Here is an 18,251-nt window from a genome sequence, read left to right as displayed (position 1 = left end):
TTTTTAATTTGGATTAAAAATTTAATCGTTCAATTTAGAAATATGTTAATTTAATTTTTTAATGAAATTAGTGTTTTAAAATAGGTTGGGTGACCCAATTCAAAATGCCTCAATTTTATTAAATTCCAAAAAGGGACTAATTTTAATTTTGGTTGAAAGTTGATGAACCAAAAATATATTTAACTCTTAAAATTTATTCCTAGCAATATTACTAATTTATATAAAAAGGATATTTATTTTGTAGTTTTTTATTTTGTCATAAAAATTAGTCTTTGTTCTAACCACTATAATAAGAATGTCAGTATCATTACAATTTTGATGTAGCCACGGTACCTATAGAGATGACAAATAAACTCGTCCACGTGGGTATTGCTCGAACCCGTCTCCGTTTTGACTGGGTATGGGTATGGGTATGGGTATGGAAAATCTCCGACTTTTTCAACTAGGTATGGGGATGTACATATCCCCGCCATAATACCCGTCCCCGTTTAAATTATTAAAATATTCACAATTAATTAACTAACCACATATATATATATATATATATGTATATATATTATTTATTTATTTCTTCTAATTATTTGGTTTGTCATGAAACTCATTCGCATCTCAATTATATTTTTCATCTTATCATAACTTTTATGTAATTATGTTAAAAGATGTATGTCAATTAATTTTTTTTATGTCTCATATTTGAATATTTCTATTTTTTTTAATATTTTTATTTATTGTATATTTTTCTTTCACATGAGAATGTTTAATACTCTCAATGTAAATATTTAATATTTCTATTATATTTAATATTTATGTCTCATATTTGAATATTTCTATTATTTTTTAATATTTCTATTTATTGTATATTTTCTTTTCACATAAAAATGTTTAATACTCTCAATGTAATTATTTAATAGTACAAACATTTCGTTTATTACGTAATATAAAAAAAATCATTTACTTATTATTATTATTAGTTTTTGTTTCATTTGAAGAACTCTTTTGTTTTATTAAAACAATTTTTGTTATTTCTCAACCATTGAATATATATATATGTTGATATTTAAAAAGTTTTCTTAGATCTCTAACATATTTTTCAACTTATCATACCCTTAATTTTACATTTGTTTTCCTTTGTGCAATTTCTTTCAATAGTCTCTCAAATTGTTTGTAAACATTGGTTAAATTTTTAATATTTTTATTTATTGTTTATTTTCATTATGTAGAATACTATTTCGATATATTTTATCTAATTATTTTTTATTTTCTAACTCATTATCAATTATACTGTAATTTTTTCACTATAATTGTATAAATAACTTTTATTTACTATAATATAAAAATCTAATGTAATTGTCATGAATATTTTTTTATCACCATCCAACATAATTGAAGTTCAAAAGATACAAGATCTATGTTAAAATTTTATTATTATGATTATTATTTGTTCTTTGTATCATTTTGATCAAGTAATGTATTATAACTTTTATTAGTGTATAAAAAAGATATTCATTAGAATTTAAAAGATTGAAGTAAACAAAAATTTAAAAATCTATTTTAATTTGAATACTTGTTTTCCTTTAATATTTTTTAAAAATATTTTTAAATTTTATCAACTAGGTTTCATTAATGTTTGCAAATTTAATAAATGTGTTATGAAATTTTATTTGGTATTATAATTTAAAATATAAACAATTATAATTTATTTTAAACTTTTATTATGATTATTATTTGTTCTTTGTATCATTTTGATCAAATGATGTATTATAACTTTTATTAGTGTATAAAAAAGAGATTCATTAGAATTTAAAAGATTGAAGTAAACAAAAATTTAAAATATATTTTAATTTGAATATTTGTTTTCCTTTTATATTTTTTAAATAATATTTTTAAATTTTATCAACTAGGTTTCATTAATGTTTGTAAATTTAATAAATGTGTTCGTTCTCATGAAATTTTATTTGCCACTATAATCTAAAATATAACAATTATAATTTATTTTAAACTTTTATTATAATTATTATTTGTTCTTTGTATCATTTTGATCAAATGATGTATTATAACTTTTATTAGTGTATAAAAAAGAGATTTATTAGAATTTAAAAGATTGAAGTAAACAAACATTTAAAATATATTTTAATTTGAATATTTTTTTATTTTTTTTCAAAAAAAATATTTTTTATATTTTATCAACTATGTTTCATTAATATTTGAAAATTTAATAATTATTTTGGTTTTCATGAAATTTTATGTGGTATTATAATCTAAAATGTAAACAATTATAATTTATTTTAAAGTATTTGATATCGAAGAAATAACCATCTTTCTAATTGATAATATTATGTTTCCTTTACCATAATTTTTTATTATTTTATAAAATTAATTAAAATTAATATTGAAGTAGTAAGAAAATGGGTACGGATACGAGGTTATACTCATTATCCGGTGGAGATAAGATAAAAGTTTGATACCCGTTGGATTTGAATATAGAGATGAATTTTTTTTACGGGAATAGATATGAGATAGCGAAACCCGCCCCGTTGCCATCCCTAGGTACCTACAACAATTAGTGGAAATAAAATAATATATAGAATAAATTTGGCATTATTTTCTACAAGTTTTAATCACTTTCTTCTTACTCTTCCTTATTACAGGTTCTTTTAACTTAAACCTCACCAAAACAAAAAAGGCATTAGAGGCAGGTCCTTCTAATTTTTAAATCAATCATTGAAATAGTTTATGCCATGATAGTAAGTATACTCTGATTCACGATATGAATCGTGCAATTCAACTACCATGGTTTATGCTGTTTCAAATAAGAGCTCAAAAACAAATGAAAATTCAGTCAAAATGATAATTTTATTTGCAATTAACATTATAAAGGAGTTTATTACTTTCAAAAGTAAAGAAAATATTTTATAAAAGAAAATGAGCTTGTCATTATTTAATCACCAGTAGCCATGTAAAAAAACTAAAACAAATTTGACGTGTTTGTCTTCATTAAACAAAAAATAATAATAATAATAATAATACCAACATCACCCCACAATTTTGTTCTAACAATTCAACAAACTCAAACAACATTGACAATATACTTTGCACTTAGGTTCAGCATTTTCTTTTTCAGGTCATTTCAAGAGCCATTACAGAATTTATCAACAACGGACTTAGACGAACCATATGACCAGATTATGAAAGAAAGATCATAATCCATAGCATGAATTACATAATTTATCAACAAAGGACTTAGATGATCCATGACCAGATTATGAAAGAAAGATCATAATCCATAGCATGAATTACATAATTTATCAACAACGGACTTAGATGATCCATGCCCAGATTTTGAAAGAAAGATCATCATTCATGGCATGAATGAACCACTAAAAACAGGGGATGGAGGCTGTTTTTACATGCAACATGATGTATATTATTATTATATCAAACACAATAGCTAAAGAAGAGTAAGATTGTTGCTTAAAGACAGCCACAAGCCTTGTTCTTTACCCTTTGACCTTCAAGGTGCAGATCCACAATTATGAGGGGCTGAATGAGAAATGAAAGACACCAGGATCAGTTGGTTTTAAAAACATAAAAAGCACCCAAATTACATTAATGTAATTTAAAAACAAAAAACACACACAAAAAAAAACTGCAAATATATAAATATATAAAGCCAAAGAGCTATGTTATGTTGACAACCATATATTGTAATATCAGTATTCTACAACTATTCTTATTTAATAATTTAATTTATATTTTAATTAAATATCATAATTTAATATTTTATTACTACAAATAGTGGTAAAATGGTTGTGTAAGTAATAGATAATTGTCAAAATATCTTCTTTGCTAAGCGAAAAGAACATGCATTTAAATTTCATATGCACTGTTAGTAAATAAAAACTATGCACAAGCACAAAGAACTTTGCAAAATAGTTATAAGTCTACTATAGATTACCCCGGAACTTACCGTCATCAATGATAACTCTTACAGAGAAAGGCCCGCAAAAAGCAACTCCAACTCCTGCTCCTGTGATACGGTTCTCTAAAATAACAGCATAAAAGAGTAATAGGATTAGTCACTTGTTATGACCAAAATTCAAATACATGCTTATGAAACTAAAAGTAAGACAAAAACCTAAGGCTGATGACAAACAAAGAATGGTTTACCTGAACTGACATGAGTTGCAGAATTTTATTAAGAACCTTAAGACGATGCATGCCATATGTACTATTAGCAGGAAGTTGGTTCATTCTCTTGATTTCTTCATGGACAGCAGCCTGTTTTTTCTCACACCACATTTGTTGTTGTGGTTTAGGCTGATCAATAGGTCCACTCTCCATCATTTGATCAAGGGTATTGCTACCCTTCAAATGATCAAAGGAATCCACTTTTTAACTCAGCTGAGCAAACATCAACAAGAGAAATGCTCAGACAGCACAACTACACCAAAAAATCAAAGAGTAGAAAGATTCCAAAATGGACATAGATAACCTCATCAATAACAACGTATCATAAAAACATGATAAACTCCACACTGGTTAAAAATCTAATACTCCAACCAGTCACTGAGGTTACACACATTAACCATATATGTTTTCCTAAATGCTTCAGTTTCATTGCAACCTCGTGATGCCAATTATCCTCAAAAACTAAAAGCTTGAGATAAGCCTCTAGTCTTTAGCAAATTACTATCAACAAGGTAAGAAACAACTTGAGTATTTATAGTATTCATATATAACCAACGAACATTTCTAGACTATTGACCTACAAAGCTTGAAAACAACTTCACGCATTAAAAGACACATGGAGGTACCACATTTTAAAATATCAAAATATATACCACAACCATTATATAATACATGAGTAAGAATAAATCCAGAGATGATCAATGTTTTAAACATGAGTATGAGAAATTGTGAACATATGCAATCACTGTAGCAATCCCATTTAAAATGGTTTTGACGTTTAAAAGCAGAATTAAATGAAAAATGTAAAGTAGAGCTGACACTATTCAGTTATGGTGAAGTGTTTAACTTAAACATGCATCCACAGTTGTTGTTTTGAAGTGTCTCCCTTTGCATTGATCATCACAGGTATTAAGAAAATTTATTTGATATAAAACAGCGTCCTTCTTTTAGTCATTTTAAACGAAATCACCACCATAAGGAATCATAAAACCCACAAAATATCAAAAGATAGAGAGTGGAAGTTTTCAACATCGTCAAATGGACAACAGAGAGGTAAGCAAATTTTCAAGTAGATTTTAACAGTTGCGTAAAAGATTATTACAGTACAAACTTCTCCAATGGAGTATAGAGTATGCACGAATAAATAAAATCAAATTCTAGACAATATATTATATTATAGTTCAATCAGTGCAGAAGGTTTCAATTTTTTTTTCTAAATGGACAATACACAATAAATCGCCTAAATACGCACTAAGTTAATCAAAAGTAATCCTCAATTTATTTATTTCCTTTCTCAGAGTTGGGAGAATGGCCTCTGAATTTTCTTTTTCTCTTCTACTTTCTACTTTCAAAGTATTAAGAATTAGAACGGAAAGAACGAAGAAAAAAATTACAGTGAAGAGGAATTGGAACCCTAGCATGAAAGTGACGAAGAACTTACGCGGAGAAAGACAGAAGAACTACGGTCCCTTCAAACTGCACCGTTTTGGAGCAAGATGCGTTGTTTTTCAAAGAGGCTGCCACAGCAAAATAAACTATAAAATTGGTTTGCCTGAGAGGTATGATTAAAAACTTAAAGGTTAAAAATACATAAAAATCAGATATAATTAAATAAATTTTAAAATTAATTATAGTTTTAGTTGTTTAAGTTTGAATCAATAATTATAAGAGAAAAATATGTAGCAATTGTGCATTTCATATTATCGTCTAACCATAAATTATTCTATTCCATACCTTTATAATTTAAACATGGTTTATAATTTGTAGATTGCTCGTAATATAAAGAAAAATACACTATATTCATCGAGAATTAAACTCTAATTATAATTATTTTTTTATTTTTTAAATATATTTTTCTTAGTTTAAACTAGTTAAAGTTCATAAAACAATAATAGCGTGAGGATAACGAACTCGGTGATATTTCGCAGTTGGCAGATCTCGGTAACCTTGATTTTCAAAAAAAGTATATTTGCAATAGAGTTTATAAATTTAATTTATATTAATTCAATTTTGTAAATTTAATTTGCAGTGAAAGAAAAGTTTTCAAAAAGTAAAGAGTAAAATATTTCATTTTCAAAATTATTGTACTAAAATAGGTTTTAGTGCAAGAAATCTATTTTAGTACAAAGTTCATAATATATATATATATATATATATATATATATATATATATAATATGTTTATCGTTTATGAAGCTTTTGTCTTGGATTAATTTATCTCAGTAGGAGCATAAATAAAATATAATTAATAAATAATTTCACCAGAAAACAAATTTAAATAATGTCAAAAGAATTAGACTTTGAATTGGGATATTAACTACTTCTATCTTACTTTTATTCTAGATGATTACTTAACTAAATTTTAGAAAAAGAAAAAAAAAAAAGCTTTCAACATCTTTTGTTTGGTATGATTAAATAATTTAGTTAGAGTGGTGGATGATTAAGCAATTGATTTCCCTATCACAAAGGGTAAACAATCAAGAAAGTCAAATGATTAAGATGAATTAACCAACAAAAGTGAATATAATAATATTGTTATCTTTTATAAGGACATTATCCATATGAAAACAAAGGGTTCAAAATGGGTAAAGTAGGTCCAACTATCTGTGGAAGTCACATGGCTCCTATGACTTTGGTACACCCACTGTCATTTCAAAATTTGTTGACTAATATTTATTCCCATCATTTATTTGGTATTTTGCATTTCATCATTGAGCACAATGCATTTTACTCATAAAATAAGGTTTTGCCACCATTTTTTGCTTTGCCTTCACACCAAAGCCTTTTCAAGATATATCCACCACCATAGTTACTTTGTATAGTATATTCAACCAACCTTCCAAAATATCATATCATATAAGACTTACAATTATGAAAGCTACATGTATAAGGCATCTAATAAAAGGTTTCCATGTAGGGAAATTCAGATAATATATCATATAAGGTAAATCTTAAAAATAGATGTTGATATCTTAACTCTAATATAAATGACTAAATTGTATTATTAGTTTAGTGAGTATATATTACATTTTTAAAAATTGATTTTATAATATTAAATTAGCTAAATTTACTTTTTAAGGAGTTATTAAAGTTTATTTTATCAAATTTTGTGAAATTTATTTTGTCATCCATATTATTCATAACTATTTATTTTCAAACTTGAGATTTCGAATATTTATCGTGAGATGTGTTCTTTCGTAATGTAAATATCTTCAATTATTTTTTAAGATTAAACATAAATTACACTTTATAAGAAAATTTGTTAAAAAAATATTAGCTGTAACACTCTACTTTAGCAAAATAACCATCACTAATATAAGCATCAACATTTTGAAAATATCACTTTCTTAAAGAACACAAATACATACATTTTCTTAAAATCTCACATCATCTAAACACAGGTAATTTTTCTTAAAGTATTTTAAAATATTACAATTCCAAAATAAGGGATTATTTAAAATATATATATATATATATATATATATATATATATATATATATATATATAATATGATCAAACGAACAAAATCAATAGGCAGGAAAAAAATAACAAATATAATAGAAATGGGTATTCCTTTATTAAAAATTGGTGTATGATATATGATATTATATCATGATATAATAGAAATGGATATCGCACCTGTATGATTTTTTAAATATATATGATATTATATTAGTAGGTAATGATATTGTAATATTATTAAATTAATATATAAAGTAAATTTATATTTATTAAGAATAAAGTGGAATAAATGAAGAAAAGAAGAGAAAATAATTGTTAGTGAATGAAAAAAAATCACATATTAGTGGATTAATGAATTGCGTACCCTTAATTGTTGGGGTCCACATGTATTTATAGAATTATGGGTTGAACATTTCTTTATTGTGTTGGTCCACTGTTTGGGATGTATGGGCTTGGCTCTAAGCCCAAAGACCAAGTTTGTGAGTTGATGTTTAGAAGTTTGACTCATTATCTAAGTTTGAAGTGGGAGGCCAATACTCCTGTGGTGTTTGAAGTGCGCGGCTATAACCGCTATGTATGCATTGTATTGTATGTTTAACCAATATCCCTATTTTGTGTTATTATATGTTAGTGGTATGGGCCGGATGGATAGTGAAGTCGGCTCTATTCGCCTAGTATAGTACAAAAGCAAAAAAATGTTTTTAAAAATAATAATTAAAGATAAATTATTTATAAAATAATTAACTTTTAAAATAATAAGTAAAATTGAAAAACACATAAAAAATATTTTTAAAATAATTGTTAAAGACAAAAGAAGTTTTTAGAATAACAGTTAAATGTAAACTATTTATAAAAGAATTAATTTTTAAAATAAGAATTAAGGATAAAACTAAAAAAATGAAATGTGGACACAAAAGAAAAAATTACTTTTACATATTGTTATAAATTAGAGTACAAGTAATTTAAAAATAAAATTAAAGAAAAAGTGATTCGGTGATTCTCTATATAAAAATTAAAATAACTGTAAATATTATTCGGCATGAGAGATGTAAGTGCAATTCTTCAAATAATTTCAAAACTAGCCTCCACCATACTTTCAAGTTTTTTCATTTAGATGTTTGGACCCTTGTCTTGAGAATTATTTGTTATGTGTCGGATAATGGTTAACTTATATTTTTTCTACTTTTTTTTTTTTCTGTACGTTTTAATATAGCCAAATATGTTAATGTTATTTCCTCTCGCACTTATTCGGAAAATTAATAGACCGAATGACTACTTTAGCCCACTTTCTTATAGGAGAGATGTAATGTAAGGTAAGTTTTGTATTTTTTAAATTAGTTCACAACATGCTTTTTGACTAATTAAAATTTTAAAGTGAGGAGAATTACTCATGTTGATTATTTTCAAAATGAAATAATGGCAATGGTTTGGTCAAATGTGGCAGTGATTCTATTGTACAAGGAAAATTCTATCAAATTCCAATCAATTAGCTCCACCCTCACTTGAGAGTTAGATCCACTATATTGCTGATTAAATGAGTAAAACAAAGAAAATTGAAATGAATAATTTTTTATTTTTTATAAATGCAGGAAAGTGGAGTAAAACTAAAGCTACGACTTTATTCTTTAGATCAATATTGAGGAGGAAAAGAAAAATGTTAAAAGAATTTCTTTTAGTAGTATTTTTTTTATTGAATAACAAACTTTTTTTATATTCAGTAGCGTGTTGTAGAAAATAATTATAAAGATAACACGATTTATTATAGTAGTTCAAAATATGGTATCTGAATTTTGAACATGGACGATGAATTTACTAGAAAACAAGCTCGATTCCAGTTTTCATGCCATTTATAATAAGCATGCATCTCATCCCACATTTTCTCATTGAAGTATAAATCGGTGTAATTGAATTATTGAAAGGGCACAACACACGTATGTAATTGAATCATTCAAAGGCAACAACATGACCAATTCACATAATTAAAGATACCTCTCATATAAGAACTTAATATGTACAAATTGTTATTTGCCACCTTCGATTATAAACCCCGGTTGAGGTTGAAAAGAAGAATCAAACCTCTAGAGAAGATGTTTCGATGATGATATTTGAAGATGAAGATGCTAAAGATGTTTTTGAGAATTTTAGCTTTCATTGAATGTTGTTAGTCTTTCACCTAAGATTTATAATTAAGAATACAACCTTTACTAAAATTAATAGGGATGGACATAAAATCTAATTTTCTTGATCTAATTCACTTTTGTTCTGATCCAATCAATTTTAAATTTATTTTATTAAAAATTCAATCCATTTAAATGGATATGGATTTCAATCTAATCTACATTTTATATATTTTATGGATTGAATATCTATTTTCTAAATTAAGATTTTCAAATATGGATAATCCAAAAAATTCAATCTAAATTTTCAATTAAAATTTTTAGTTGGGTTAGACTAAAAGTTGAGACGGACTAGGCTAAATTCAGACTTGGACATGCCTTGCTCGACAACTTGTACGGACCAGGCAAGCTCGACGACCCTGAAGTGTCGGGCGGGCCTGACGAACAGAATGGGAAAGGCGGACCCGACGATTTGGACGAGTAATTGGGCTCGACAACCTAAGTGGGTTGGGTGGACCCAAAGACACGAACAGGCTAGACGGGCTCGACGAACCGAACAAGTTGTCAGGCTCGACAACCCAAAAAAGTCGAATGGGCTCGATGGCCTGAACGGGCCAGACGAGCCCAATGGCCTAAACGGGCCAGGCGAGCCCGAAGATCCAAATGGAGTGGGTCGGCCCGACGACTCGGACATGTCGTGCCTAACAACCTGTATGGACTGGGCAGGCCTGACAAGCCTAATGAGTCGAGCGGGCTCGACAACCCGGACAGGCTAAGTCGGCTTGGCGACCCAGACAAGCTGAGTCAATCCGATGACTCGGATAGGTCGTGTCAGACAACCCGTATGGACCAAGTAGGCTCGATGACCCTAACGGGCCAAATGGGCCTGACGACCCTACCGTGTAAGGTTAGGTCATCACGATGACTTGACCGTGTTGGGCCGACACGACAAGTCAGACAGACTAGACCTGGATGGGGCTTTTTGGCCCTAAACCTATGGGTTTGGCGAAATTAACAACTTTAGCCAAATTGTATCGCGTCGGCCTTACGGACACAAGTTTTAGAAATTCAATTTAAATTTCTTTTATAAAATTGGATTCTTAATTTTGAACTTGATCCAAATATTTAGACTAGAATTAAATCTTGATCCAAATATTTGGATCTGAATTTTAAGAAAATCCAAACTAGTTTTACTAAAAAAATGGATTTGGATCGAATATCTGATCCAATTATTTGGATCTAAAATGGATGTGGATTGGATCATTAAAAATCCAATCCACGACCACACCTAAAAATCAATGGAAAAAAATTGTTTTTATAAGGTTTAAAGTATGGAAAAAAATTTATGGCTTTGTTAATTGATTAAGTTTTAGAATAGAATAATCGATTAACAATTTAGTTAATCGATTAAACTTGAGAATAAATTTAAGTGTTTTTAATATTTTTAAAGAATAACATTGAAATCTTATAGACTTGTTTTTTTGTTTTTATTTTATCAATAATACAAATATGAATTAACATGGACAATAAAACCCTTGTACAAAAAGTTACACAGAACAAATTGAAAAAGAGAATTAAAAACCTACTTCATGGCTACCTCTTTCCATGAACTTTACTAAAACCATAAACAACCCTATATTCTCAACCCAGAAATTCTATCAATCCAATTTTTAGGTTTATACTCAAAATTCATCTACACATAAGTGATCATAACTTGATATATCCAATATCTGGGAATGATTCAATAACTAGCTATATTAAAATCCTAAATGTACAACATAATAATGACTTAATGGAGTAGATTATCTTCTCCCAAGTTCCACTGATAATGCAAGCTAAGCATGATGACACTTCTACCCACCTACTTGCATAAAAGCATTCACAAGAATAGGAAATAGGCGTCGTGTATTTTCTATCAACCCTTAGAAGTTAGTTAGCCAAGTGGAGCAATCATATCAACATTTTCATTGACTCAAATTTAGTTTTACATTAAGATTAAATAATTAAGTGGACATAAGCATCGGTCTGAGTAAGAGAAAGTGACTTTTGAATATTTATCTATGATCCATGCCCATGCTCTCATTTGTGCTAACGTGAAAACTTTCTATGGTTCCAAATGCTCCATACTATAACCATCCATGCATATTGCCACACTTTATTACATTTACTACTATACTCAAGTAGTTCAAAATGTATTTTTGCATTACTTTGATTCCCTATCCAATTTTCACAATCCAGTCATATGTGTGTTAACACCTTATAGGTAAAAAATAGATGGTTAACAGTCTCATCAACATTGTCACACAGAATGTAGATACTACTTCCCAATTGTATTTTGTGATTCAAATTGTTTCTTGCGGCCATTTTATTAGTAAGCACTCTCCATGCCAAAAATTGAGCTAATGACAATGTTTTGGTCTTCCACAACTCTTTATATTTGAACCCTTCCTGAACATTATTTTGAGAAGTTAGTTTCCTATAGACTGATTTTACTGTGTATTTTTGAGTTTCATCATCCCTCTAATACCATTCGTCGTCTCTTGTTCTATGTAGGTTTATTCTTTATAATTGTTCAGACAACTCAACCACCATAGGTTTCTCCCACTCAAACCAGTTTCTTCTCCAAGGTATAAACCATTGCCATTGGTCATCAATCCAAAAACCAAAATCAATCCATCCATGTTACTCATCTTTTTTATCCAATGCACTTATCTTTGTTGTAATACCTTATTTGTATCTATACATCTCTCCAAAAATCTTGGTTGTAATACCTTAAAATAATGATTAAAAGCGTATACACTTTATTTAAATCAATATTTTATAAACTCTATAAATAGATCCTTTATCTAAATCATGTATAACAAATGCAATAACAAAACTGAACAATTTTGAGATATTATAAGAAACTTTCATACTTTTAAAGTGTGCTTTAGAAATTTAATATCCAAGGTTGTGTTGTACTATGAAAGAACTTTGTGGTTTGCTTCTTTTGTGATAGTTTGATTAATTATTTCTTTGAAGTTTGTCTTGTTGGTGTGTGTTAGCGCATGTCCTTTTGTGTGGTCAAGAGTTTATTTGTTTTGATGCCCTCTTTGTTAATCAAGCGTTGATTAGGCTTATATCCTTTTGAGTGTGTTCAAGAGTTGATTATTTGTTGCTTATTGTCTTACGTTTGTAATTGTTGAGTGAATGCTTTAAACAAACTTCTTAAAGATAATGGAATCAATTATTCTATGGTTAAATAGTTAAGATTAGATATAAAATCATTTGATATGAACTAATATAAATCTTCTTATGAAATCTTTTTATCTTCTCTTTATGTTGTTTTCCAATCATTTATCAATCTCGATTCTTAATCTAACTAAATCCAATTTTTCAAATAAAAAAATATTTTTAAAAGAACTTAAAGGGAAAAATTGTTAGAGAAAAAGTCCATCAACTTGATGTTTTGATTAAGTGTTTAAATACAACAAAGTGTAGATGCTGATAAGATCACATGTGTGTATGTTTCATCTAATAAAGAATAAAACACCATTTCAAGTTTCACTTCGTATGATAAATAAATGAAGACCAATGAGACGATAAGTACAAACCAAGACTTCAAATTGACATGAACTCGAAGAATATTTTAAAGCTTAAGTCAGTGTCATAAATAATGTCTTCACAATTTGTCGTTAATAGATTCGTGCCCAAATTCAAGCCTCATTCAAATATCTCTTGGAACTCAAGCTAAAATTGAAATTGTTAGAAAAATAAGGATGACATTGTTAAACCAATAGGAGGTTGAATTGGTTTTAAAACTTTTATTAAAAGATTCTCTTTCTTTAAGTTTTTTTTTAAAACACTTTCAATTTGTAAAACATAATGCAATTAAATTTGATAATCAAGATTGATAATTATTATAAAAGATTGATAGTTATCGAGTCAAAGAAGATAAAGCAAGAGTAGGAAAACACAAAAGGATTTGTACTGGTCCAAATCCATACATCTTACATGTAGTTTCAATATTTCAACCTTAGAAAATTGGTTCCACTATCCGAAAATGTATGTACAATGCAAGACAACAATGGCAAACACCAAATACAAACAACTCTTGACTCACTTAAAAGGATACCACAACCAAGATGATATTATCCTTTAATCAACTATAGCTATTAAAGATGATATATGTCTTATCCACTCTTGAACCACTTTAAGAGGATATTAGCCTTGCCCACTTTTTTATCACATAAGAAGATTTATGCAATGCCAATAGACAACAACCAACCATTGGAAACACACCAATAAACAAAAAAAAAAAACAAGAATGAAACTAGAAACACTCCAATAATACAAATTGAAAAGAGTTTACCAAATTCAAACATAGTAAAAGTACAACACAAGTATCTTGTTCAACACAACCTTTTGAGTGATTTTTTGTAAATCTTGAAAGCTCTTTTTGAAAGTATGAAACAACTTTGTAAATGTGAAGTTAATTTGCTCAAATGATTACCAAAGTTGTTTCAAAGATTGAGAATGAGTCTTTATTTATAGAATTTACAAAATGTTGATTTGAAACAAGTATTAAAGCATTTAATCAATTATTTTAAGCTTTTAGTTAATTATTCTAACTGGATTTTGAAAATCCTTCCAACATCTCTCTAAAATAATCAATTATTACTCATTTTAATTGATTAAATATACTCCTTATTAAATATTTAAAGCTAATTTAATCGACTATGGAAATAATTAATCAATTTTGTTTACCTTTTTAGAAACACTTAGTTCTCACATATTTCCATGTTCTGATCAATTATTTAAGTTAAATGATCTATTGTTCTATTATGAAAACTTCTCAAGAATACTTTTAATATGTTATACCAACATCTTATTAGAGGATGGGCTTTAATACTAATTGTGAAAGTAGAGAAAACCATAAGAATGTACTTTTGTATTGTGTTTTTATTTTCCTTTTAAAACTTTTCACAAATAGCACCCAAATCATTTTCTTGAAGCAAGAATTCTATATTAGTTCTTCATCAGACCTTTTGGGCCATTTTTTTGAGTTTCTCATTCAACGTGGCAATATTTCTTTACTTATAAATTTTTATTAATTATGTTGTCAATCAAGGTAGATTAGAGTTCTTCATCTTTGATCCCTTCTACATTTTTTGGTTTGTTAGTTGTTCAACGGAAATTGTCGAAAACTATCTTGCACGAGTTTAGTTTTCCATTACAATGTTTAACTTTGATTCTATTATAGGACATGTATCTTTTCACTAGTTGATAATGTAAGTTTTGAAATGGTTGAAATGCCAAGAAGGGGGAGCAGGGTGAATTGGCTAGTTTAAAAAATAGGATGACTTTTAAAGGCTTAAAACTGTCTTTAATTGAATCAACCCAACCAACAAGTAAAGATGCAAACACTTATGGACTATACACTTTTAATCGATCAAAAACAGAGTTAGGCAATTGATTTTATTAAACAGATGCAATACTGATATAATCAATCAATTGATTCACAAAAATGGTCAACTAAAATACTGAGAAAAATGTAGATAGGTTCTAATGAGTTATACAAACATGATCAACGCTGCAGATAATACCAGATCTCACAAGAATGTCAAAAAGATGGTTTATATCACAATTCTTTATTCTTTAAATTGGAATGCAAGAGAGAAGAGTTAGAGAAGAGAGCAATGCACACGATTTTTATACCGGTTCACTCAAACCTGAGCTATATCCAGTTTGTCAAAGAAACCTGAGCCTGACTTTGCACTATTTCAAAATATTTACAAAGTTTACACCCTTACACTTTTAAAATATGCAAAACAAACACAAAAGACTCTTGAATTACACAAGAATCAAACCAGCACAGCAAGACACCTCTTGCAGACCTGAAAAACCATCGGGCACACACATAAAACTTGAGAAAGATCAAACCTCAGTGGTAGCACAACCCTACCTACCACAACCACCTTCTCCAAGCTTCAAACACCAAGAAAAATGCTCCAAGAATTGATCCAAGATCAATCTTCACCAGCTGAAATTTGTATGATCACAAAAGAGAGAATTCCACAATTTCCAAAATGATTTTGCGCTAAAGAATAGTCTTACCACCTCTCTTTTGAAAAATACAACTCTTATAGTCAAACTGTTACGAAATTCAACAGGTTACAAAATAAATCAACTGATTGAATAAGTCCCAATTAAGATTACTGCAACTAACTTTTAACTTGTTAAAAATCCATTCAACAGATTAAAAGACACCATTTAACCTGTTGAAAAATATTTCAATAGATTAAAAGACATAACAAAGACCCTATACATCTAATTTATGCTAAATGGTCTACAAGCTTGTTTTCCCCATAATTGATCCAAATAGAGGGCATGCATATAAGGCTTGATCAACACAAATAACATCAAATCTCCATATCTTCATCAATGTAAGCATGGTTCAAAGGAAATGGCTTCAAGTACCTTCATCAAAGCTTCATCAAATCTTCAAGTAACACACCATCCAGGCTACGTATGTCAACAAATACTTTGTCTATAACTTTTCATTTTCATAAAGTAAAACTTTGAACTTTTTTTTTTAGTTTGAAATATTGGTTAGAGATTGAGTTACAACACGTTAGAAGATCTTCGTAAAAAAATCATTTTCATCTTCTCATCAAATGTTGAACTATATGAGTTTGAAGTTAATGGAAAATAATAATTAGGATTAGAATATACCTCTTTTTCTACATATTACATCAAACACAAATTAGTGTGCTTTGCATCTAAGCAGAGTTTGATTCAAAGTTTGAATACTCTCAAGTAGCATCAAAGTATCAGAGGGTTTGGATTCAACATTAAACAATAGTACGATGACTCAATACTTTGCTTAGGATACTAACTATGTCTAACAATTAGACAATTTTTAAATGTAGAGCTTCAAAAAATAAATTAGGCAATGACACTGAACTAAAATAAAGGTGTGTGAATTTTTCTTTTGTCACCTACAATATGTAAAACTTCAACACTATGATTATATATAGATAATTTGGGAACAATGCCTCATTTGTGATGTGTTCAATCTTATACTCTAAATCAAGTAGATTAACCTAGATCGTACATTGTGAGGTGGTTGTAACATCCCGGTCAGATATTACTAATTAAAATGAAATAAAATAGAAATATAAATAAATCCTCATTTAATATAATGTCCTTTCCCAAAATACGGAAAAATTTAAAACCTTTATTAACTCGTCCAGATATAAAATTCAAGTTCCACTACCAATATTACAATTCAAAAACCAATAAAACACTATTCTCCAATACATAAGACCAAAAATCATTAAATGCCACAAAATAATTATCCCAAGCTAACCCATCTTTGGCTCTATGTTTCACTAGCACCATCTGCAACATCATCTGCTCCCGTGTAATGCATTACACGATCATCACCAAACACAAGCAGATAGGGTGATCTTAACAAAATAAAAGTTCACTACACAATATAATAAATTACCATTCAATATTCCAAACACTTATAATACTCCCAAGTCTAACAACCTAGTCTTCAACACTTCCTTTGGACACCTCTTGATTCTACACCCTTTGATGATTGCATTAATCGATTTTTGCTGCCATGAGTGTCTATTCGTCCCTCCGACTACAGACCACCGCTTATAGTCCACACACAAGAATAAACTCTTTGCGGCCACAATCCGCAACACCAAGTGGAGTTCCCCAATACGAATCACAATCTGTATTTGTCCCCAAAACTACCAAACTCGTCGGAGCCACGATCTCGCACACTCCATTGGTCTTCTAAAACCACCATGATACAACCTCGAGTGGCCACGTAACTAGGCCCCAACAAAGCATCGCATCAAGACCTCCATCCAAAGTTGTGTAAAATCCTCCACGCGATCCAACTCTGCACCTGAAAGCACCTGGCGCATCCACGTGTCGCCTGACACTGTTTGGTTCCAAACCGCTTGGTGGTCTCCTAACGTCGCCAAGCGCCACGCGCCTTCAAGTGCCTCTGCCAATCTACTTCTGCCTGGCGGGACAACCCTTTCTACCAGGCGCCACGTAATTCTAGTGGCAACTGCCATTCTAGTGGCGCCACGTAATTATCTTACATATTTTACTTTACCAATTAAGCATGCCAATTTGCATTCATATCAATCAACATGACTCAAAAATTGTATCCCCACATATCATATGCATCAATCCCTACATATTCATATATATACTCCATCATTTAAATCCATGCTAGCATTCAATTCCAACTTATGAATAATGCATGCTCAAATCAAATATAAAGCAGCAACATTCTAACAAATTAAGCACATGATTCTATGCACCAATTTAATTTGTATTAATACACATGCATTCACCAATAAACCAATTCTCAACATGTGACTAACCCAAAGGAACATTAAAATTCATAAAGACTTACAATATAACCCAATCATGCTCCCAACTCATGCCACATTAGTAGTTACTTGAAAT

At 29.0% G+C, this 18,251-nt stretch overlaps 1 protein-coding gene across 3 annotated transcripts; it reads right to left on the bottom strand.

The window, feature by feature from the left end:
- Positions 1-3,034: 3,034 nt before the first annotated feature.
- Positions 3,035-5,782, bottom strand: LOC114168679 (uncharacterized). Of its 3 annotated transcripts, none has more exons than XM_028053580.2 (4): positions 5,630-5,782; positions 4,168-4,401; positions 3,968-4,042; positions 3,035-3,540 (listed from the first exon to the last, which is right to left on the bottom strand). In XM_028053580.2, the coding sequence occupies exons 2-3, from the start codon at positions 4,342-4,344 to the stop codon at positions 3,986-3,988; spliced, it is 234 nt and encodes a 77-aa protein (XP_027909381.1). In that variant the 5' UTR covers positions 4,345-4,401; positions 5,630-5,782; the 3' UTR covers positions 3,035-3,540; positions 3,968-3,985. The 3 variants fall into 3 exon arrangements, with proteins under 3 accessions (XP_027909381.1, XP_027909382.1, XP_027909383.1); XM_028053581.2 differs by having other exon boundaries at positions 4,168-4,441; positions 5,630-5,710; XM_028053582.2 differs by having other exon boundaries at positions 5,583-5,659.
- Positions 5,783-18,251: the final 12,469 nt, after the last annotated feature.

Source organism: Vigna unguiculata, chromosome 11 (genome assembly GCF_037176805.1).
Source record: "Vigna unguiculata cultivar grain cowpea cultivar isolate G323 ecotype 2 chromosome 11, ASM3717680v1, whole genome shotgun sequence".
NCBI classification, from domain to species: Eukaryota; Viridiplantae; Streptophyta; class Magnoliopsida; order Fabales; family Fabaceae; genus Vigna; species Vigna unguiculata.
The sequence above is the reverse complement of the archived record's forward strand: the minus strand, read 5'-3'. Positions and strand labels throughout refer to the sequence as shown.

Bases quoted from the DNA above. Each gene is read 5' to 3' on its own strand.
- LOC114168679 (XM_028053580.2), bottom strand. From the start codon at position 4,344: ATGATGGAGAGTGGACCTATTGATCAGCCTAAACCACAACAACAAATG. The intron at 4,043-4,167 runs GTAAACCATTCT...CTGTTATTTTAG, and splicing joins TGCAACTCATGTCAGTTCAG to AGAACCGTATCACAGGAGCA.